This window comes from Pseudophryne corroboree, chromosome 9, assembly GCF_028390025.1.
Source record: "Pseudophryne corroboree isolate aPseCor3 chromosome 9, aPseCor3.hap2, whole genome shotgun sequence".
NCBI classification, from domain to species: domain Eukaryota; kingdom Metazoa; phylum Chordata; class Amphibia; order Anura; family Myobatrachidae; genus Pseudophryne; species Pseudophryne corroboree.
Window position 1 is genome coordinate 279,092,824 of NC_086452.1, and position 24,122 is coordinate 279,116,945.

Here is a 24,122-nt window from a genome sequence, read left to right on the forward strand (position 1 = left end):
GCTGGGGTTCCTGAAAGGACCATGGGGATTATACCAAAGCTCCCAAACGGGCGGGAGAGTGCGGATGACTCTGCAGCACCGAATGAGAGAACTCCAGGTCCTCTTTTGCCAGGATATCAAATTTGTAGAATTTTACAAACGTGTTCTCCCCTGACCACGTATCTGCTCGGCAGAGTTGTAATGCCGAGACCTCTCGGGCAGCCGCCCAAGATGAGCCCACCTTCCTTGTGGAATGGGCCTTAACCGATTTAGACTGTGGCAGGCCTGCCTCAGAATGTGCAAGTTGAATTGTGTTACAAATCCAACGAGCAATCGACTGCTTAGAAGCAGGCGCACCCAACTTGTTGGGTGCATACAGTATAAACAGCGAGTCAGATTTTCTGACTCCAGCTGTCCTGGAACATATTTTCAGGGCCCTGACAACTTCTAGCAACTTGGAGTCCTCCAAGTCCCTAGTAGGTGCAAGGCACCACAATAAGCTGGTTCAGGTGAAACACTGACACCACCTTAGGGAGAGAACTGGGGACGAGTCCGCAGCTCTGCCCTGTCCGAATGGACAAACAGATATGGGCTTTTTTGAGAAAAAACCACCAATTTGACACTCGCCTGGTCCAAGCCAGGGCCAAGAGCATGGTCACTTTTTATGTGAGATGCTTCAAATCCACATATTTGACTGGTTTTAAACCAATGTGATTTGAGGAATCCCAGAACAACGTTGAGATCCCACAGTGCCACTGGAGGCACAAAAAAGGGGTTTGTATATGCAATACTCCCTTGACAAACTTCTGGACTTCAGGAACTGAAGCCAATTCTTTCTGGAAGAAAATTTACAGGGCCGAATTTGAACCTTAATGGACCCCAATTTGAGGCCCATAGACACTCCTGTTTGCAGGAAATGCAGGAAACGACCGAGTTGAAATTTCTTTGTGGGGCCTTCCTGGCCTCACACCACGCAACATATTTTCGCCACACGTGGTGATAATGTTGTGCGGTCACCTCCTTTCTGGCTTTGACCAGGGTAGGAATGACCTCTTCCGGAATGCCTTTTTTTCCCTTAGGATCCGGCTTTCCATCGCCATGCCGACAAACGCAGCTGCGGTAAGTCTTGGAACAGACATGGTACTTGCTGAAGCAAGTCCCTTCTTAGCGGCAGAGGCCATAAGACCTCTGTAAGCATCTCTTGAAGTTCCGGGTACCAAGTCCTTCTTGGCCAATCCGGAGCCATGAGTATAGTTCTTACTCCTCTACGTCTTATAATTCTCAGCACCTTAGGTATGAGAAGCAGAGGAGGGAACACATACACCGACTGGTACACCCACGGTGTTACCAGAACGTCCACATCTATTGCCTGAGAGTCTCTTGACCTGGCGCAATACCTGTCCCGTTTTTTTGTTCAGACGGGACGCCATCATGTCCACCTTTGGTATTTCCCAACGGTTTACAATCATGTGGAAAAAACTTCTCAATGAAGTTTCCACTCTCCCGGGTGGAGGTCGTGCTGAGGAAGTCTGCTTCCCAGTTTCCATTCCCGGGATGAAAAACTGCTGACAGTGTTATCACATGATTTTCCGCCCAGCGAAAAGTCCTTGCAGTTTCTGCCATTGCCCTCCTGCTTCTTGTGTCGCCCTGTCTGTTTACGTGGGCGACTGCCGTGATGTTTTTCCCACTGGATCAATACCGGCTGACCTTGAAGCAGAGGTCTTGCTAAGCTTAGAGCATTATAAATTTACCCTTAGCTCCAGTATATTTATGTGGAGAAAAGTCTCCATACTTGATCACACTCCCTGGAAATTTTTCCCTTGTGTGACTGCTCCCCAGCCTCTCAGGCTGGGCTCCGTGGTTACCAGCATCCAATCCTGAATGCCGAATCTGCGGCCCTCTAGAAGATGAGCACTCTATAACCACCACAGGAGAGACACCCTTGTCCTTGGATATTGGGTTATCCGCTGATGCATCTGAAGATGCGATCCGGACCATTTGTCCAGCAGATCCCACTGAAAAGTTCTTACGTGAAATCTGCCGAATGGAATTGCTTCGTAGGAAGCCACCATTTTTACCAGGACCCTTGTGCAATGATGCACTGTTTTTAGGAGGTTCCTGACTTGCTCGGATAACTCCCTGGCTTTCTCTTCCGGGAGAAACACCTTTTTCTGGACTGTGTCCAGAATCATCCCTAGGCACAGCAGACGTGTCGTCGGGATCAGCTGCGATTTTGGAATATTTAGAATCCACCCGTGCTGATTGTAGCAGTATCCGAGATAGTGCTACTCCGACCTCCAACTGTTCCCTGGATTATGCCCCTATCAGGAGATCGTCCAAGTAAGGGATAATTAAGACGCCTTTTCTTCGAAGAAGAATCATCATTTCGGCCATTACCTTGGTAAAGACCCCGGGGTGCCGTGGACAATCCAAACGGCAGCGTCTGAACTGATAGTGACAGTTCTGCACCACGAACCTGAGGTACCCTTAGTGAGAAGGGCAAATTTGGGACATAGAGGTAAGCATCCCTGATGTCCCGGGACACTATATAGTCCCCTTCTTCCTGGTTCGTTATCACTGCTCTGAGTGACTTCATCTTAATTTGAACCTTTGTAAGTGTTCAAAAAAAAATTTTTAGAATAAGTCTCACCTAGCCTTCTGGCTTCAGTACCACAATATAGTGTGGAATAATACCCCTTTTCTGTAGTAGGAGGGGTAATTTAATTATCACCTGCTGGGAATACAGCTTGTGAATTTTTTTCCCATACTACCTCCTTGTCGGAGGGAGACTTGGTAAAGCAGACTTCAGGAGCCTGCGAAGGGGAAACGTCTCGACATTCCCATCTGTACCCCCGGGATACTACTTGTAGGATCCAGGGGTCCTGTACGGTCTCAGCGCCATGCTGAGAACTTGTCAGACGCGGTGGAACGCTTCTGTTCCTGGGAATGGGCTGCCTGCTGCAGTCTTCTTCCCTTTCCTCTATCCCTGGGCAGATATGATCTTATAGGGACGAGAGGACTGAGGCTGAAAAGACGGTGTCTTTTTCTGCAGAGATGTGACTTAGGGTAAAAAACTGTGGATTTTCCAGCAGTTGCCGTGACCACCAGGTCCGATGGACCGACCCCAAACAAGTCCTCTTCCTTTATACGGCCATACTGTGCCGTTTGGAATCTGCATCACCTGACCACTGTCGTGTCCATAACATCTTCTGGCAGTTATGGACATCGCGTTTATTCATGATGCCAGAGTGCAAATATCCCTCTGTGCATCTCGCATATATAGAAATGCTCTATAGTCAATAAAATACTGTCCCTGTCAAGGGTATCAATATTTTTAGTCAGGGAATCCGACCAAGCCACCCTAGCTCTGCACATCCAGGCTGAGGCGATCGCTGGCCGCAGTATAACCCAGTATGTGTGTATATACTTTTTATTATATTTTCCAGCCTTGTCAGCTGGTCCTTGAGGACGGCCCTATCTATAGACGGTACCGCCACTTGTTTTGATAAGCGTGTGAGCGCCTTATCCACCTTAAGGGGTGTTTCCCAACGCGCCCTAACTTCTGGCGGGAAAGGGTATACCGCCCATAATTTTCTATCGGGGGGAACCCACGCATCATCACACACTTTATTTAATTTATCTGATTCAGGAAAAACTATGGTAGTTTTTTCACATCCCACATAATACCCTCTTTTGTGGTACTTGTAGTATCAGAAATACGTAACACCTCCTTCATTGCCTTTAACGTGTGGCCCTAATAAGGAATACGTTTGTTTATTCACCGTCGACACTGGATTCAGTGTCCCTGTCTGTGTCTGTGTCGACCGACTAAAGTAAACGGGCGTTTTAAAAACCCTTGACGGTGTTTTTGAGACGTCTGGACCGTACTAATTGTTTGTCGGCCGTCTCATGTCGTCAACCGACTTTGCAGCGTGTTGACATTATCACGTAATTTCCTAAATAAGCCATCCATTCCGGTGTCGACTCCCTAGAGAGTGACATCACCATTACAGGCAATTGCTCCGCCTCCACGCCAATATCGTCCTCATACATGTCGACACACACGTACCGACACACAGCAGACACACAGGGAATGCTCTATACGAAGACAGGACCCACTAGCCCTTTGGGGAGACAGAGGGAGAGTCTGCCAGCACACACCAAAAAGCGCTATATATGACAGGGATAGCCTTATGATTAAGTGCTCCCTTATAGCTGCTTTTATATTAATATATATATAGCCATTTATTTTGCCCCCCCTCTCTGTTATACCCTGTTTCTGTAGTGCAGTGCAGGGGAGAGACCTGGGAGCCTTCCTGACCAGCGGAGCTGTGACAGAAAATGGCGCCGTGTGCTGAGGAGATAGGCCCCGCCCCTTTTCCGGCGGGCTCGTCTCCCGCTATTTAGTACATTTAGGCAGGGGTAAATATCTCCATATAGCCTCTGGGGCTATATGTGAGGTATTTTTAGCCTTTTTAAAGGTTTTCATTTGCCTCCCAGGGCGCCCCCCCCCCCAGCGCCCTGCACCCTCAGTGACTGCCGTGTGAAGTGTGCTGAGAGGAAAATGGCGCACAGCTGCAGTGCTGTGCGCTACCTTAAGAAGACTGCAGGAGTCTTCAGCCGCCGATTCTGGACCTCTTCTTGCTTCAGCATCTGTGAGGGGGCCGGCGGCGTGGCTCCGGTGACCATCCAGGCTGTACCTGTGATCGTCCCTCTGGAGCTTCATGTCCAGTAGCCAAGAAGCCAATCCATCCTGCACGCAGGTGAGTTCACTTCTTCTCCCCTCTGTCCCTCGTTGCAGTGATCCTGTTGCCAGCAGGAATCACTGTAAAATAAAAAACCTAAGCTAAACTCTCTAAGCAGCTCTTTATGAGAGCCACCTAGAATTGCACCCTTCTCGGCCGGGCACAAAATCTAACTGGCTTGGAGGAGGGTCATAGGGGGAGGAGCCAGTGCACACCACCTGATCCTAAAGCTTTACTTTTTGTGCCCTGTCTCCTGCGGAGCCGCTATTCCCCATGGTCCTTTCAGGAACCCCAGCATCCACTAGGACGATAGAGAAAAGAAAATATTGTTATTAATATAATGTTTACACTCTTTTGAGTGAATGTGGAAAAGGAGGTGGCCAGCAACACTTTATTTCTACTGAATGTCCATGAATTCCTACCTTTCCCTGTACTTAACTTCGGTGCCGTGGAGAACACTGATTACTGAGACCGCCGGGTGCCAATTGAGAAGCCGCTGGAAGCCGCTACGAGCACTGCGGCTCTGATGTTGTTCGTCCGCGGCTGTTGGTTGTTGCGATTGCATGGATGGTGGACAATCACTGACTAGCGGTTGGAGGGATGAAAATTGTTTCTCCAAGCAGAATTAAACACCCGCTGCAACTTAAGCCGGTAATAACATCACGCCGGAGTACATCTCGGAGGACACAGCGGGACACGCAAACGCTGCCAGCCCTGGACTCAGCGGGACTCGTAAGTACCGCCAGCACCGCCAACAACCAACAGCCGTGGACGAACAACATCAGAGCCGCAGTGCTCGTAGCGGCTTCCAGCGGCTTCTCAATTGGCACCCGGCGGTCTCAGTAATCAGTGTTCTCCACGGCACCGAAGTTAAGTACAGGGAAAGGTAGGAATTCATGGACATTCAGTAGAAATAAAGTGTTGCTGGCCACCTCCTTTTCCACATTCACTCAAAAGAGTGTAAACATTATATTAATAACAATATTTTCTTTTTTACAGGTACCGCTTTATATTTACATTCATATTCATATTTTAATAATCATCACATGCATATATTTATTTAACATTCCCAGCGCTTTCTTTTAAATATTACAAATATGCCTGATCGCGACTAACACCTCAGTCAGCCAAGATAACGGAGGACCCATCTGTATGCCAATATTATGTGCATTCCATTACCCAGAAGTCCGTGGGAAACTGTTGTCCTGCATTTGCAGTGACAAGTATTAGGTTGAGAACACCTATTTGTTATGCAAAGACTCTTTTTTGCAACAATCTACTCTTTATATCATAAACCCATGGGCAATATGAATTAATCTTCCCTCCAATACTTATGCTCCCAAATTATAAGGGACAATTAACAGTTAGACCATATTAGAAAGACTGGTCTCCCTCATAATAGAGAAAGAAGATTTTACGATTAGTCTCCCTGACCTATATGACACTGTAATCAGTAGCGGATCTTGCCACGGGCAAGCAGGACTTTTGCCCGGGGCGCCGCCTTCCGGAGGGCGCTGGCGCCTTGCGGAGGGCACCGCACCATGGCAAGATCCGCCACTGCTGCCCGCTGTGTCCCCCGTCCGCCTCCGCTGCCCGCTGTGTCCCTGTGAAGGGAACTAGATGCGTAGCGTCTAGTTTCCCTTCGTGGAGAGTACCTTTGCTGAGCGGAGCGCGATGACGTCATCGCGCACCGCTCAGCAAGGTCCTCTCCACAAAGGGAACTAGACGCTACACGTCTAGTTTCCCTTCGTGGAGAGGACCTTTTGCTGTGTGGTGCGCGATGACGTCATCGCGCACCGCTCAGCATACAAGCGGTGCTACTAATGTACAGGGGGCGTAACTGACCATGCCCCCTGTATTAAGCCACACCCTGTTTTCTGCCCGGGGCACAGAGCGGGTTTGAACCGGCCCTGACTGTAATAATAGTGGTCATACAGTATGTGTTAGCAGGCCATTAATGTGTGTTAAAAATAGATTTAACTGAATAGAGATTGGTCTACACATATTCTTATTGGAGGGAAGTCATTAATAATCCACAGAAATAATAACAGTTAAATATCATCACTGGAATAAAGGCTATACTGTACATTGTGTCTGTATATATTAAAATAAACCTAATATAATTAAAATATATTTGTGGTTGTTGTTGACTGAAGATTAATCATCAATATTCCACAGAGATAATTACAGATGAACCCTGTTTAGCAAAACATAGAGGTCACTTTGTGAACACTGTTCTGTGGTAGCTAATAGGAATGTATTAAGACAGAATTGTAATACATCATATTCATTTGATTAGATTATACAGACTGAACATTGGAGCCATTACACATATACACAGTACATCTCTTCTAATACAATCTTTATATTTTTTTTATTATTCACGCTAAATTTTTTAAACCCTATTCATGTACTAATAAAAGTTACATTTTAATATAAGCATTTTTCTCCTTCGTCCTAGTGGATACTGGGGACTCCAAAAGGACCATGGGGTACAGACGGGATCCGCAGGAGACATGGGCACACTATAAGACTTTGAATGGGTGTGAAATGGCTCCTCCCTCTATGCCCCTCATCCAGTCCTCAGTTAGATTCTGTGCCCAGAGGGGACTGGTCACACTAGGGGAGCTCTACTGAGGTTATCTAAAAGACTTTTGTTAGGTTTATTTTTTTTCAGGGAGCACTGCTGGCAACAGGCTCCCTGCATCGTGGGACTGAGGGGAGAGAAGCAGACCTACTTCTGTGAGACTGACAGGCTCTGCTTCTTAGGCTACTGGAAACCATTAGCTCCAGAGGGTCCGATCAATTGGATCGCCTAGATGCTTGTTCCCGGAGCCGCGCCGCTGTCCCCCTCACAGAGCCAGAAGATTGAAGACAGGTGAGTAACCAAAGCAAAGAAGACATCGGAAGGCGGCAGAAGACTTCAGTCTTTCTGAGGTACCGCGCAGCAGTAGCGCTGTGCGCCATTGCTCCCGCTGACAGAGGCGCTGCATGGGTGCAGGGCGCAGGGGGGGGGGGGGGGCACCCTGGGCTGCAGTATAAACCTTTTTTTGGCAATATCTGGCTAAAATAAAGTGCATAGACACTGTTTTGAGCAAGTATAATTATAGCGGGACCGAAGTGCGCCTTGTAGGGGGCGGGGCTTCCTCCTCGGCTCTGACCAGTGCCATTTTCTCTCCACAGCTTGCTGCAGAGACGCTGCGTGTGTATCGACATGGCAGATACTGAATGCTCTTCCGAGGAGGAGGTTAGTGTGAGAGCTGAACAAAATGAAGGAGTGACTCTGTCGGCACCGCCGACTGCTGATCAGGTTGATATGTAGAATGTGTTGAATAGCAGTGTGGCTTTGTTGCACAAGAGGTTGGACAAATATGAGTCTCTGAACCAAGTATGGAGGCAATCCATGGGAGACGTGGTACCACACTCTCAGGCCCCCTCGGGGTCCCAAAAACGTTCATTTACCCAGATAGCAGACACTGATACGACACATATTCTGATTCTAGTGTCGACTATAATGATGCAAAGTTACATACTAAGATGGCTAAGAGTATTCAGTACATGATTGTGGCTATAAAAGACGTGTTACATATTACGGAAGACTCCGCTGTCCCTGAGACAAGGGTCTGTATGTATAAGGGGAAGAAACCGGAGGTTACGTTCCCTCCCTCTCATGAACTGAATGCCCTTTTTGAAAAGGCTTGGGAAACGCCAGACAAGAGGTGGCACATTCCCAGGAGAATTGCTATGGCATACCCGTTTCCTTCTCAGGATAGGGTTGGGTGGGAGGCAACACCCACGGTAGACAAAGCTCTAGCGCACTTATCTAAGAAATTGGCACTACCATCTCCTGAAATGGCACCCCTTAAAGATCCTGCTGATCGGAGGCAGGAAGCTACCTTGAAATCTATTTATGTCATGGCAGGTACACTCCTCAGACCGGCTGTCGCTTTGGCGTGGGTGAGTAACGTGATAGAAAAGTGGGCGGATGACTTGTCATTGGACATAGTGTTACGCACACCAGTGCTAACAGGAGTATACCGGTGTATGAACAGAGAGGGATGCGAAGCAAACGAACTCACAGACAGTATAACACAACATACACAGGAGGTAATGGAATAACTAATAAACACAAAGTGAACGGGGAAGCCCAAAGGCTCAGGAATTGGGTGTCTCCCTAGTGTCAGGAATGCTCAGATGGAATAGAGCGGACAATGAAGCGAGATGTAGTGATTTAACATGTGGAGCACCCAAAATGATGTTGCTAAGAGCAACAGAAAAAACCCCAAAGGGTTACCAACGGGTGTGGGAATAAACTCCTTGGTCAGAGATAGAAATATAGACACAAGGAGAGTATCCACAATCCTAACCCCCCACTTGCAGGGCACAGGTTCAGCTTACTGCCACTAAACTGACACCTGGACGCCCTGCACAGTGAGGGAGGATTAAGCAAGCAGGTCTGAGAGTACAGCCGCAAACCTGCTGGGTTCACAGAATAGCAAAAGAACCCCAGCAGGTTAAACAACTGACTCCAGTCTTACTGCTAGGTCCGGATTGGCAGAATGAAGTACTGAATCCCAAGGCCTATTCGCAGTAAGCAACAATACAAAGTCACACAGTACTAGCTAACTCTCTGGAACTGACTAACAAACAAAGATTCAGCAGCATTTGCCTAGCCTGAGAGGATGGTTTATATAGCAGGTGCTGTCCACGCCCCACTCAGACCTCACAGACTGTGAGCACAAAACCAGCGCCGGATTCCCTGCCGTGCACAGAGCCTGTAACCACTACACAGTAAAAACCCGGACCGGAGTATCAGCTGTGCTCAGGTTACTTTGCTAACACTTGCCTCCCGGTTGCCATGGCGATGTGGCAGCACAGAACAGGAGATCCTAACAGTACCCCCCCCTCTGACGAGGGGTCAAAGAACCCCTACCACCAGGTTTATCGGGGAACTGCGAGAAGAAAGAGCGTATCAGTCTGGGGGCATGAAGATCACAACTGCGCACCCACGACCGCTCCTCCGGGCCATACCCCTTCCAGTGCACCAAAAATGACAGCCGACCCCGAACCATCTTGGAGTCAAGAACCCTTTCAACCACAAATTCCCTCTGACCCCGTATCAGAAGAGGAGAAGGTCTTCCACTGGAAGAAGGATTACTAACCGCCAGTTTTAAAAGGGAACAATTAAATGTTTTATTGATACCCAATGAACGGGGCAGATCTAACTGAAATGCCACCGGATTGATAACCCTGGTGATCTTATAAGGGCCGATGAACCGGGGGGCCTAACTTATGAGATGGCTGTCTCAACTTCAAATTCTTGGTGGACAACCAGACGAAGTCTCCTACTTTGAAGCTGCAGGGTCTTCTCCGCTTATCAAAAACCCTTTTGGTCACTAATGACACAGACACAAGGGCTTTCTTCACTTTCCTCCAAATACCCCTAAGGGCCGAAACCACAGAGGAACCACCAGGCGTGGAATCCAGGGGGTCAAAAGAATTGGCCTTAGGATGATGCCCATACACACAAAGGAAGGGAGAGATCCCTGTAGCAGAGTGAGCCGCGTTGTTATAGGCAAACTCCGCCATGGACAGATGAGCAACCCAGTCAGTATGACACTTGGAGACATAACACCTGAGGAACTGCTCCAAGGACTGGTTCACCCTCTCAGTCTGCCCATTAGACTGTGGATGGTAGCCTGACGACAAGCTCACAGAAATCAGGAGATCAGAACAAAATGCCCTCCAGAATTTGGCCACAAACTGGGATCCACGGTCAGAGACCACATCAAGTGGCAACCCGTGGAGGCGCACAACATGCTGCATAAATAACTCAGACAGGCGTCTGGCCGATGGCAACCCAACCAGTGGAACGAAATGCGCCATCTTCGAAAACCTGTCAACGACAACCCAAATGGCTGTCATCCCCGAGGATTTGGGCAAGTCCACCACAAAATCCATGGAAATGTGGGTCCATGGCTTAGACGGAATAGAGAGTGGATGTAATGGGCCGACAGGAACCCCTCTAGGAGTTTTATTTCGGGCACAAACGTCACATGCCCGAACCCACTGATCCACATCCCTAGCCACCGAGGGCCACCACACCGCCCTAGACAGCAACTCCCGAGTTCTGGCAATACCCGGATGCCCTGCCGACCTCTTGGCATGGAATTCCAGGAACACTCGCTGTCTTAACCTAGGAGGCACAAACAAGAGACCTACCGGAAGGTCTGGAGGAGCCTGCTCCTGTGCTCTAAGGACTAATGACAAGAGGTCCTGGGTAATGCCCACTTTAATACATGATGGGGACACAATGGGCAATGGCTCCTCGGTGGTCTCTTGAACTGGAGCAAAACTCCGCGAGAGCGCATCAGCCTTGATGTTTTTTGACCCAGGGCGATATGTTATCAAAAAATTAAAGCGAGCAAAAAACAAAGCCCATCGTGCCTGCCTGGCATTGAGCCGCTTCGCTGACTCTAAATATGCCAGATTCTTATGGTCGGTGAGAATTAAGACCACAAACTTAGCCCCCTCAAGCCAGTGTCTCCACTCCCCGAGTGCATCCTTTATAGCCACCAATTCCCGGTTACCCACATCATAATTCATCTCGGCAGACGAAAATTTACGGGAAAAGTAAGCACAGGGATGAAGGCGATTATCAGACACCCCCATCTGAGAGAGCACTGCCCCAATACCTATATCAGAGGCATCCACTTCTACCACAAAAGGACGCTCTGGATCTGGGTGTCGCAGCACCTTGGCCGAGACAAATGCCCTTTTGAGACGGGCAAAGGCCGCTTTGGCCTCACAAGACCAGTGAGCAACATCCGCCCCAATCTTAGTGAGTGCCACCAAGGGGGCCACTATAGACGAAAATCCAGCGATAAACCGTCTATAAAAATTCGCAAAGCCCAGAAAACGCTGAAGTGCCTTCAAACTAGTGGGCTGCACCCAATCCAGGACTGCCTGTACCTTAGAACCCTCCATTTGGAAACCTTCTGAGGAGATAATATACCCTAGAAATGCGATTTGCTGGACTTCAAATTCGCACTTCTCCAGCTTCGCCCCAAGCTGGTGGTCTCTGAGTTTCTGGAGGACTAAGCGTACATGCTTCCGATGTTCCTCCAGGGAATGGGAGAAGATTAGGATGTCATCTAGATAAACAACTAAGAATCTATCCAAATATTCCCTGAGCACATCGTTTATGAATTCCTGGAAGACTGCCGGGGCATTAGAGAGCCCAAAAGGCATCACCAAATATTCATAATGCCCTGAGTGGGTATTAAAGGCAGACTTCCATTCATCCCCCTCTCTTATTCGGATTAGATTGTAAGCACCGCGTAGGTCAATCTTAGAAAAAATGGTGGCAGTACGAAGCTGGTCAAACAAAACCGAAATGAGAGGCAGTGGGTACGAGTTTTTAATCGTGATACGGTTCAATTCCCTGAAGTCGATGCAGGGTTGCAATGAACCGTCCTTTTTACCCACGAAGAAGAACCCCGACCCAACTGGGGACTGTGAGGGTCTGATAAATCCCTTAGCCAAGTTCTCCTGAATGTACTCTGCCATAGCCTGAGTCTCAGGACGTGACAGGGAGTACAACCTGCTCTTGGGAAGCTTAGCATCCGGCAACAAATCAATGGCACAGTCATAGGGGCGATGGGGAGGTAGTACCTCCGCAACTTTTTTGGAGAACACATCCGCAAAATCTGCATAACATCCTGGCAATCCTGGCAAACTTAGCTGCGAGAGCCTGACTGGAAGGCTCAAGCAATTCCTGAAACAATCACTACCCCAACTAAGAATCTCCCCAGAGACCCAGTCAAATTGAGGGTTATGGGCCCTTAACCAGGGTAACCCCAAAACCAATGGGGCAAAAGAACAAAGACAATTTTTTAGAGTGTGTGGCTCCAATAAACAAAGGAATTTGGCTGGTGCAGGAGGTAATTTTACCCTGGGACAATGGTTCCCCGTTTAACCCACAGATCTCAATCTCTGATGCCAAAGGTACTGAGGGAACAGAGTGTTCCAGGGCAAATTGACGGTCCATGAAAACCCCATCGGCCCCACTGTCAACAAAGGCCTCAGTCTTGACAGTTTGACCGAGGATCTCCAAAATCACCGGAATGAGAAAAGTCTTTTTGGGAAATTCTGACTTCTGGCCTGACAGGATATTTCCCATCACCCTCAGGCCCTGAAGTTTTCCGGCTTTTCTTGGCATGATACTACAACATGACCTTTATTCCCACAGTACAAACACAAACCCTGCTGTCTCCTCCGCGTCTTCTCACGCGAGGAGAGGCGGGTAGCCCCAATCTGCATAGGCTCCTCGGAATATTCCTCAGAGTCTGAGGTTCCCTTGGGAAAAAAGGAAACTGCGGTCTCCCTTTCAAGCCTACGCTCTCTCAGCCGTCTATCCACCCGGATGGATAACTGCATGAGCTGATCTAAGCTATCAGGCGAGGGATATTGTACCAGTTGGTCCTTTATCTGGTCAGAAAGGCCCCTTCGGTACTGGTTTCTCAGGGCTGGGTCATTCCACTGGGTATCATGAGCCAACCTCCGAAACTCCGTACTATAAACCTCAGCTGGCCGTCGCCCTTGCTTAAGGACCGTAATCTGAGCCTCGGCTGAAGCCATCTTGTCAGGGTCATCATACAAAATGCCCAGTGCCGTAAAAAAAGCATCAACACTTTTAAGCGACGGACAGTCAGGCTGCAACCCATATGCCCAGACCTGTGGGTCTCCTTGTAGCAAGGAAATCACCATGCCCACCCGCTGAATCTCTGACCCAGAAGACTGGGGCCTAAGCCTGAAATATAGCTTACAGCTCTCCTTGAAACAAAAGAACTGCGAGCGATCTCCAGAAAAACGATCCGGGAGATTTACTTTCGGCTCCTTAACCCCTGAACTTGCCGCTGCTGCTGCGGGAGCTCCGCTAGCGGCCTGCGGGGTGTTCATTTTAATGGACATCTCATTAAATTGTCGAGTCAGGACCTGCACCTGATCGACCACCTGTTGCAAAGTATTTTGAGGGGTATGCTCCATATTCCAACAAAATTTCAACAGGCGTAAGGCTGCTGAATATGTTACGCACACCAGTGCTAACAGGAGTATACCGGTGTATGAACAGAGAGGGATGCGAAGCAAACAAACTCACAGACAGTATAACACAACATACACAGGAGGTAATGGAATAACTAATAAACACAAAGTGAACGGGGAAGCCCAAAGGCTCAGGAATTGGGTGTCTTCCTAGTGTCAGGAATGCTCAGATGGAATAGAGCGGACAATGAAGCGAGATGTAGTGATTTAACATGTGGAGCACCCGAAATGATGTTGCTAAGAGCAACAGAAAAAACCCCAAAGGGTTACCAACGGGTGTGGGAATAAACTCCTTGGTCAGAGATAGAAATATAGACACAAGGAGTATCCACAATCCTAACCCCCACTTGCAGGGCACAGGTTCAGCTTACTGCCACTAAACTGACACCTGGACGCTCTGCACAGTGAGGGAGGATTAAGCAAGCAGGTCTGAGAGTACAGCCGCAAACCTGCTGGGTTCACAGAATAGCAAAAGAACCCCAGCAGGTTAAACAACTGACTCCAGTCTTACTGCTAGGTCCGGATTGGCAGAATGAAGTACCGAATCCCAAGGCCTATTCGCAGTAAGCAACAAGTAAATACAAAGTCACACAGTACTAGCTAACTCTCTGGAACTGACTAACAAACAAAGATTCAGCAGCATTTGCCTAGCCTGAGAGGATGGTTTATATAGCAGGTGCTGTCCACGCCCCACTCAGACCTCACAGACTGTGAGCACAAAACCAGCGCCGGATTCCCTGCCGTGCACAGAGCCTGTAACCACTACACAGTAAAAACCCGGACCGGAGTATCAGCTGTGCTCAGGTTACTTTGCTAACACTTGCCTCCCGGTTGCCATGGCGACGTGGCAGCACAGAACAGGAGATCCTAACACATAGACACCGTGGATCGAGATAGCGTGCTGTTGACTCTGGGTCATATCAGGGACGCTGCAGTCTATTTAAAAGAGATGGCGAGGGATATTGACCTCTTGGGATCAAGGGCCAATGCCATGGCAGTCTCGGCTAGAAGGGCATTGTGGACTCATCAATGGAATGGTGATGCTGATTCTAAGAAGGCTATGGAAGCTCTGCCCTACAAGGGTGGGGTTTTGTTTGGTGAAGGCCTCGCGGACCTGGTTTCTATAGCTACCGCGGGTAAGTCCTCTTTTCTGCCCTTTGTTCCTCCACAGCAAAAGAACACGCCTCCATATCAAATGCAGTCCTTTTGGTCGCAGAAATTCCGGAAAGGACGTGGGTCTTCCTTCCTTGCGGCAAGAGGTAAGGGAAGGGGAAAAAGATCGCCGGCTGTGGCAAGCTCCCAGGAACAGAAGTCCTCCCCGGCTTCTGCCAAATCCACCACATGATGCTGGGGCTCCCCTGCGGGAGTCCGCACCGGTGGGAGCGCGTCTTCAACTCTTCAGTCAGGTCTGGGTTCTCTCGAGCCTGGGTACTTGGGTACTGGAAATTGTGACCCAAGTTTACAAGCTGGAGTTTCAAGACATGCCCCCATGCCAATTTTTCAAATCAGCCTTGCCAGCTTCTCTTCCGGAAAGAGAGGTAGTGCATGCGGCAATACAAAAGCTGTGTCAGCAGCGGGTCATTGTCGAGGTTCCCCCGTCACAGCGGGGAGAAGGGTTTTATTAAAGCCTGTTTGTGGTCCCGAAGCCGGACGGCTCGGTCAGACCAATTCTGAATTTAAAATCCCTCAATGTGTATTTGAAAAGTTTCAAATTTAGGATGGAGTCCCTCCGAGCGGTTATCTCCAGTCTGGAGGGGGAGGGGATTTTATGGTGTCAGTCGACATAAAGGATGCTTATCTGCATGTCCCCATTTATCCTCCTCATCAGGTTCGCTGTTCAGGATTGTCACTGCCAATTTCAGACGTTGCAGTTTGGTCTTTCCACGGCCCCGAGGATTTTCACCAAGGTAATGGCGGAAATGATGGTACTCCTGCGCAAGCAAGGGGTCACAATTATCCCGTACTTGGACGATCTCCTGATAAAGGCGAGATCACAGGAGCAGTTGCTAAAAAGCCTTGTGCTCTTCCTGCAGATGCTGCAACAGCATGGCTGGCCCCTAAATTTGCCAAAGTCGCAGTTTATTCCGACAACTTGGCTGTCATTTTTGGGCATGATCCTGGACACGGAACGGCAGAGGATTTTTCTCCTATTAGAAAAAGCTCAAGAAATCCAGAACATGGTCAAGGAACTTCTGAAACCGCCAAGAGTGTCGATTCATCAATGCACTCGAGTGCTGGGGAAAATGGTGGCGGCCTACAAGGCCATTCCGTTTGGCAGGTTCCATGCAAGAACGTTTCAGTGGGACCTACTGGACAAGTGGTCAGGGTCCCATCTACAGATGCACCGGAAAATAACTCTGTCCCCCAGGACCAGGGTTTCTCTCCTGTGGTGGCTCCAAAGTTCTCACCTTCTAGAAGGTCGCAGGTTCGGCATCCAAGATTGGATTCTGGTGACCACGGACACGAGTCTCCGAGGTTGGGGAGCAGTCACACAGGGAAAAAAAATTTTCCAGGGAAAATGGTCAAGCCAGGAAGCTTGTCTGCACATAAACATTCTGGAATTAAGGGCCATCTACAATAGCCTGCTACAAGTGGAACATCTTATTTGCGACCTGCCTGTCCTGATTAAGTCAGGCAACATAACAGCTGTGGCGCACATAGACCGCCAGGGCGGGACAAAGAGCAGAGCGGCGATGGCGGAGGCCACCAGGAGCCTTCGCTGGGCGGAAAAGCATGCAAGTGCTCTGTTAGCGGTCTTCATTCCAGGCGTAGACAACTGGGAAGCAGACTTCCTCAGCAGACACGATCTCCATCCAGGAGAGTGGGGTCTTCATCAAGAGGTCTTTGCAGAAGTGACAAGTTATTGGGGACTTCCTCAAATAGACATGATGGCGTCGCGCCTCAACAAGAAACTGACGATATATTGTTCCAGGTTGAGGGACCCTCAAGCAGTAGCGGTAGACGCTCTGGTGACACTGTGGGTGTTTCATTTGGTCTATGTGTTCCCTCCACTTCCACTCATCCCAAAGGTGATAAGGATCATAAGAAGAACAAGGGTCCAGGCGATACTTGTTGTTCCAGATTGGCCACGGAGGGCCTGGTATCCGGATCTTCAGGAATTACTCACAGGAGATCCCTGTCCTCTTCCTCTAAGAGAAGATCTGTTACAGCAGGGACCATGAATGTTCCAGGACTTACCGTGGTTGCGGTTGACGGCATGGCGGTTGAACGCCAAATCCTAGCCAGAAAGGGTATTCCCGGGGAAGTCATTCCCACTCTACTTAAGGCTAGAAAGGAGGTAACGGCGAAACATTATCACCGTATTGGATGAAAAATGTGTCTTGGTGTGAATCCAAGAAGGCTCCTACGGAAGAATTTCAGCTGGGTCGGTTCCTCCATTTTTTGCAAGCGGGTGTGGATGCGGGCCTGAAGTTAGGCTCCATTAAAGTGCAGGTTTCGGCATTATCAATTTTCTTTCAAAGGGAGTTGGCTTCGCTTCCAGAAGTACAGACCTTCGTGAAAGGCGTGCTGCACATCCAACCTCTGTTTGTGCCCCTAGTGGCACCGTGGGACCTTAAAGTGGTGTTACAGTTCCTTACGTCACATTGGTTTGAACCTTTACAAAAGGTTGAGTTGAAATTTCTCACTTGGAAGGTGGTCATGCTATTGGCCTTGGCATCCGTAAGGTGGGTGTCCGAATTGGCGGCTTTGTCTCACAAAAGCCCCTATCTGATTTTTCATGAGGATAGACCGGAGTTGATGACTCGTCAACAATTTCTACCGAAGGTTGTTTCTTTGTTTCACATGAACCAACCTATTGTGGTGCCTGTGGCTACTGAAGCCTTGGCTGATTCAAAGTCCCTTGATGTGGTCAGAGCTTTGAAAATTTATGTAGCCAAAATGGCTCGGGTGAGGAAAACAGAGGCTCTGTTTGTCCTGTATGCGACCAACAATGTTGGCGCTCCTGCTTCTAAGCAGACTATTGCACGCTGGATCTGTAATACGATTCAGCAAGCTCATTCTACGGCTGGATTACCATTACCGAAATCGGTGAAGGCCCATTCCACTAGGAAGGTGGGCTCATCCTGGGCGGCTGCCCGGGGCGTCTCGGCATTACAGCTTTGCCGAGCATCTACTTGGTCGGGGCCAAACACTTTTGCAAAGTTCTACAAGTTTGATACCCTGGCATATGAGGACCTCATGTTTGCTCAATCAGTGGAACAGAGTCATCTGCACTCTCCCGCCCGGTTTGGAGCTTTGATATAAACCCCATGGTCCTTTTGGAGTCCCCAGCATCCTCTAGGACGAAGGAGAAAATAGGATTTTAATGCCTACCGGTAAATCCTTTTCTCTTAGTCCGTAGAGGACCAGTGCGGACTCTATCTGCAATAATTGTGCATAGTTTTTGTTTAAGATACACAAAGGTTGTGTTTGGTAAAGGTCAGGCTGTTGCTGATCGGTTTTGGTTCACACTGTTAACTGGGTTTAGTTGAATGCCATGTTGTACGGTGTGGTGTGGTCTGAGCTGGTATGTATCTCACCCTTAGTTTAACAAAATCCTTTTCCTCAAAATGTCCGTCTACTCTAGGCACAGTTCCTATAACTGAGGTCTGGAGGAGGGGCATAGAGGGAGGAGCCAGTTCACACCCATTCAAAGTCTTATAGTGTGCCCATGTCTCCTGCGGATCCCGTCTATACCCCATGGTCCTTTTGGAGTACCCATCAGCCTCTACGGACTAAGAGAAAAGGATTTACCGGTAGGTATTAAAATCCTATTTTTTGTTGTGTGCCCCAAAATAAGGATATTTTCCTCCCTCTCTCAGTTTTCCACTTGTATATTGTATGTCTGTGGTAGAACCCCCTATCTGTTATAACTGATTAGTCTATTACGTAGCACTTGGAGGTGTAGTTCTTAAGAATTAAAAAGTGATACCACTAAATAGCCTGTGCAACCTGTATGTTCCACATTCACCAAAATATTAATTTTACCAGCCTGGGAAAAGAAAGCCAGAACAGATTTACCATGTAAATTTTACAAAGTCTTGGAAGGATAGAGTGGCTATGTCAGCCATCCCATCCCATCCAGTCAAAATACTTTTTAAGTTGAAACATGTTGGTGGTTAGAGGAGGATCACCCCGATACTCAGGAGACCAGTCCAAGGAGTGTGGCAGTCCGGACTTTACCACACCCCAGGTCTATGCACTAACAACAACTTTTTCCTGGTATTTGGAGTTTTCCTCCTTTGTTTGGCATGGTAACCCATGATTGAAGTTTTATTTTTTTTATTGTTTTTTATATCAGCACTCTTTGTAATAAATGGACACATTATCATAAAACCTTCTCTTTTGTGGGTTTTATGTATCCTGTGACCCTGATGAGGGCCTCATAGAAAAAGACCAGGAAGACCCCTCCAAAGAAACCTTGATGCGCTTTCTTAAACATCTGCAGAACGTGAGTTTGGGGTACGCCTCATCTTTCTTTTATTCACTCCATAAAGATACCTTTATAAGAGAGTTGAAAAACATACTTATGCAAGTATGGTAAATCTCCTGTATATAAAAGACTGATATTACCACTCTGTATGGTATACCATTGAACACATTTCATGGTATATCACCGAATATATTACACTTTTGGGGCCCCCACCCCTCTCTATCCATCTTTATTTTTCATGAGGAGCGACTAAAGAGAAAGAAGATTGCCAGCACACACATTGAGGTTGAACAGGAAAAGAAAACTTTACAGACACTCTTTGTACATCGTACATGTGAGTATGGTGCGTACCTGTAGGAAGTCTTTTCCATTTCCCTATGATGTACATCTATAAGAAGGCTGACATTTGATATTTACATGACTGTTTGATCATATTTGTCGGACGAACATTGAGACTGCTTCTTATTATATTTTACCTTCGGGATCCGAAGACTGGACTTATGTCCATCCAGTGATCAAAATTACTCCACTTAAGGACTTTTTGGTGGCGCAGCATAAGGCACACTCTTGCTTGTTTGGTGTAATTTGTCTATAGAGATAGAGTGACAGCTCCCTGTACGCCCTTACTGCAGTCACCATTTGGCGAAGTGTTTGCTCACCTCCAATTGTTTTTAATATAGATGATTTGTCTCATATGTTTTGTTTGAAGACTGGTGTTGTTTCACCACATAGGTAAAGGGATAAACGGGAGATACAGTATGTTTGTCCCAGGTTTCTGGCCTACAGATGGGCCAAGTGGTTCATATCTGCCGTCAAATTCTATGTTTTACATATTTTAAACCCCCAGGAGATGTCTGTTTTGCTAAACAGACTTGATGAGAGTTTGGGCTTGTAGTAAAAGCCAGATATGGGTATTAGTGGTGTTTATGTGAGACGAAAAGGAGGGCTCTATCCAAAAGGCCCATTTCATGTCTTTAGGCCCTCAGCCTAAGAACAGGCTAATTAGGGCCTGCACCTGGAGGAGGCTGATGTAAGCTCTGTCAGGGCTGGGCTAAGAGCTCACTACTTGGGGAAACAGACAGCAAGCTTGTTGTGGGACACTGATTTACCGACTGTAAGTATTGTGCATACACCTATGATTGTGGTAGGGGCATTAGGCCATACCACTCTGAGACAGGGAATCTATTATGTTCAGTTAGTGCTCAGACAGGCTAGGATTTATTTTTATGTTATATAGAGTACAATAAAATTAGCCATGATAAGATTGTACAAAAACCCTGGACAGGTGTGCTGTTTTCCTAGCTGATGTGTGTTGGGAGGTGCCTATCTACCCCAGGAGAGGGCACTCTTACCATGCGCTCCTTAGAATACACACACACACGCACACGCACACACACACAAAATACATACTCTAAAGTGAATACTTACTCTCCCACAAGAGCCACATCGACTAGGATATCAAACATCTGGTAGAGAGCTGATGCCTCATTCATGCGTCTCAATAGTACATTAGGAAGCTGGGAGATTTGATAACAAGTTGCTGGCCATGGAGTACTATGGTAACGGTTCTCAGTCAAACGATGGACAGATCGAGCTATGAAAAAAACAAAATTTATTATGGAAATATATGTTATATATACTGTAGGTATTGAAATTAATATAATTGTGTTTATTGCAGAAAATGAGGTCATCAAGGTGCACTGTAATTAAACTTCATTCATACTGTTATCATAAGCATTATACTTTAATGAACATCTATTTCTTAAATAAATGTTGATGATAAGCATGACTTCATGGCTTTGTCTACCTACAGATAGAGCCATCTTTATCTTGGCGTTTAATAGGATTAACTGAGCCAGGGAGGTCGGATTTAATCCACTGCTGTAATCCCCTGATTTATTGTTCTCTCTTATTGTATTACAGCTGAGAACAATAGATGAAAGGTTTATGCTAACAAACCACGGTGTGCCTAGGCGCAGTGTAGAAGCCAAGATGATCATTGCTCCATCTGTAGTTGTCAGCTCTACCTGTCTTTTGCTGCAAGTACAGAGGATCTAATAACATTTTAGATGGCTGTCTAGCTGAAAAAACAAAGTTTTGTATGATACCTAATCATCAAAGGACAACAAATAAGCTAAACCAAGCAACTGGATTTCCGATTGTGGATTTAGAATTGCAATACACTGATGCCAAATCATCACAAAAAAGTAACTTTTCAACCTGACCATTTCAGATTTTCTTGAAATTTGGTAAGAATGATAGGTGACATAAAGTTACTTTCATATGTTAAATTGTAGCCATCATTGATACACAGTGTTCATGCAACAGGGCTGCAAACATGACCAAAAATTCAAAATGTATGCATGTGTCTGGTTAGCTTAAAAAAATCATAACTTTACTTCTAATTGTGGTAGAACTTTCATGTTGGTCTTGTTTTGAAGCTAAGGGACTATAGTTTTTATAAAAAAAATAGTTTTAGATTTAAATATTGACTTTTACATTTCAAGGTTACATGATGTGACCTTTGGCCTTGAATATCTAAAAAAGTGTCCTTTTAATTGTTTTGTCTCTCTTTAGTATAAGTTTAATTTTGGGATGCCTTTGGGAACAGGTGAAAAAAAAATTGTTAAATTATATATACCACATTCAATGAAATTCCTGATTGTGATTACGAAATTTCTGCAGTGGCAAATTTCCCATTAGGCACATGCCTATGGGCGGCACTTGGATACTTGTGTTGGTACTGTTAGCCCAAAATGTACCAGTAACTGTAAAATATTTCCACTGTACCATATGCCATCTTGATTGGAGTGTAAATGGGTAGGACATGCACATACTGTCCCTGTAAGCTGTCCTACTAGTAAATATGTACACATACAGTAATTGAAAAAAAAAAAAATCATAGTTGGTGGCCATTACTGTTGTGCCTAGGGGCACCCTCACCCCTAAATCCACCCCTAGATTTCTGTACTATAGAATGATGTATAATGCTGAGGGAAAACGTGCAAGTCAGTGCCTCCTTCTCCTCAGCAATACTTTTTCTGTGTTTTGGGTGTCCACAGCAGGTAGTGTGTAGGTTCATCTAGTTGCAGTCCGAGGATCAGCCTTAGTGAGAATGTGTCATCTTGGAATGTTCAAGATGTCTGGCTGATGAGGGTACACATAAGATGCTGATGGACCATTGGGATGTAGAAAACTGATTAAAACCTCGTGTGATGTTGCATGAATATTCATGACACAACCTAACCACCAAGCATCATTATAGGTGCAATTCACAAAACCTTTTATTTCTTTCAAATGCAATGTTTCATACAGTATGGAGTATTTGTTTCCTTCCATTCACTGCATGAGCCTGTAGAAAACCTCTTGATTATTAAGTTATTCCATTTTCCTGATATGAAAGTATGACATTTGAGTTCCAGGATCTCGTCTTGCTTCCTCATGTTGGTTGTGCAGCAATTTTAAATTCTCCAACTTTCTTTTTGACACACATTTTATACATACATTTATACTTACATTTTATACATACATTTTAAGTTTAGCTGCACGGAATAGGAGTTCAACACTAGAGATTGTCCTTTTAGCACGTAGCACTTTACATTTTTATCAATTACTGTATATTGCATACATGTTTTGTTTTTGTGTTTTATGTAACTCACTTAACAATGTGGTTTTTAGCCACTAGATGGCGATAAACAGCCTCATATTGCTTATACACTGTAACACAGTTTGATTATGTCTTTGTCCACTGTTGATTATGCAAGAAGGTTGCATTGTATTATGTCTAGTATTTAAGTTTACTTGTTTTTTTTTTCTGTATTCTTCAGGTTACATAGCGATAGGGCGCTTTTTGCCGCATCGCTATGGAAACCAAAGCAGCTCCGTCGTGACGTCAGCGTCGGGACCGGAAGTGGGTGGACAAACGCCGGGACACACAATTGGAAACGGCAAACGTGACCTGGGGACCTGTAAGTTATTGTATTTAAGCACTATTTGTTATGCACTGTGTGTTATGTGTGTGTCCTGATGACGGGGGGGCAGTACCCCAAAACGCTGAAAAATAAATGACCATAATTTATCATTAAGTTTGTAGTCCGGGAGTGCCTCTATTTTGTGGAGAGTATTATATATATATATATAGGGGAATAGGGGTAACAGCGATCAGCGGTGTCTACACATAAAAATATATGTGAAGAAAAAGAGCAGGATACATGGTGATGGGTACACCCCTGGATGAAGTCAGATAGGCGAAACGCGTTGGTTGCACCCTCTATGACTCTCCACATTAAGATAAGCAGAAATACGTTATCTTTTATATTATTTTCTATTTTTTTAATTTATGGTTTTAGCCTATTGTATTTTAGCATTTTTTGCTACTCCTCTCCTCTTTTTTTCCCCATATATATGTATATCTGTGTAGATACCGTTGGTCGCTGTTACCACTATTCCCCCACTCCTATATTAATTGAAAGGCATCTTACCCATGCCAAATATTTTGGGGCTAGCTGACACTCTATACAAATAAAGAAATGTTTATTTTAGTTAATATTAACTATTTTATTATTATTTATTCATACTCACCTGTGGCGATGTACGCCTAATGCTATATATATATATATATATATATATATATACTAGGTGCTTCATCGCGCCCTACGGGCGCTCTTCACACCGTCGGAAGGGTTGCGCCCCTTTAACCCCTGCATATACGCGGGACGTCGGGGAGGGGACACAAAGACGTGGGGCGGCAGGGAGGAGACAGAAGGGGAGGGGACACAGAGATACGGGGCGGGGACACAGAGAAGCAGGGTGGCAGGGAGGGGATACAGAGAGGCGGGGCGGCAGTGAGGGGCGGCAGG

The 24,122-nt window shown here is 46.6% G+C and overlaps 1 protein-coding gene across 1 annotated transcript in view; it reads right to left on the reverse strand.

Moving 5' to 3' along the window:
• The window catches only part of FOXRED2 (FAD dependent oxidoreductase domain containing 2), an 804,453-nt gene that overhangs the window by 335,537 nt on the left and 444,794 nt on the right, over window positions 1-24,122 (reverse strand). Inside the window, exon 6 of the mRNA XM_063940315.1 lies at window positions 20,692-20,857. Coding sequence (XP_063796385.1) covers window positions 20,692-20,857 — 166 coding nt within the window. The remainder of the gene's footprint in view (window positions 1-20,691; window positions 20,858-24,122) is intronic.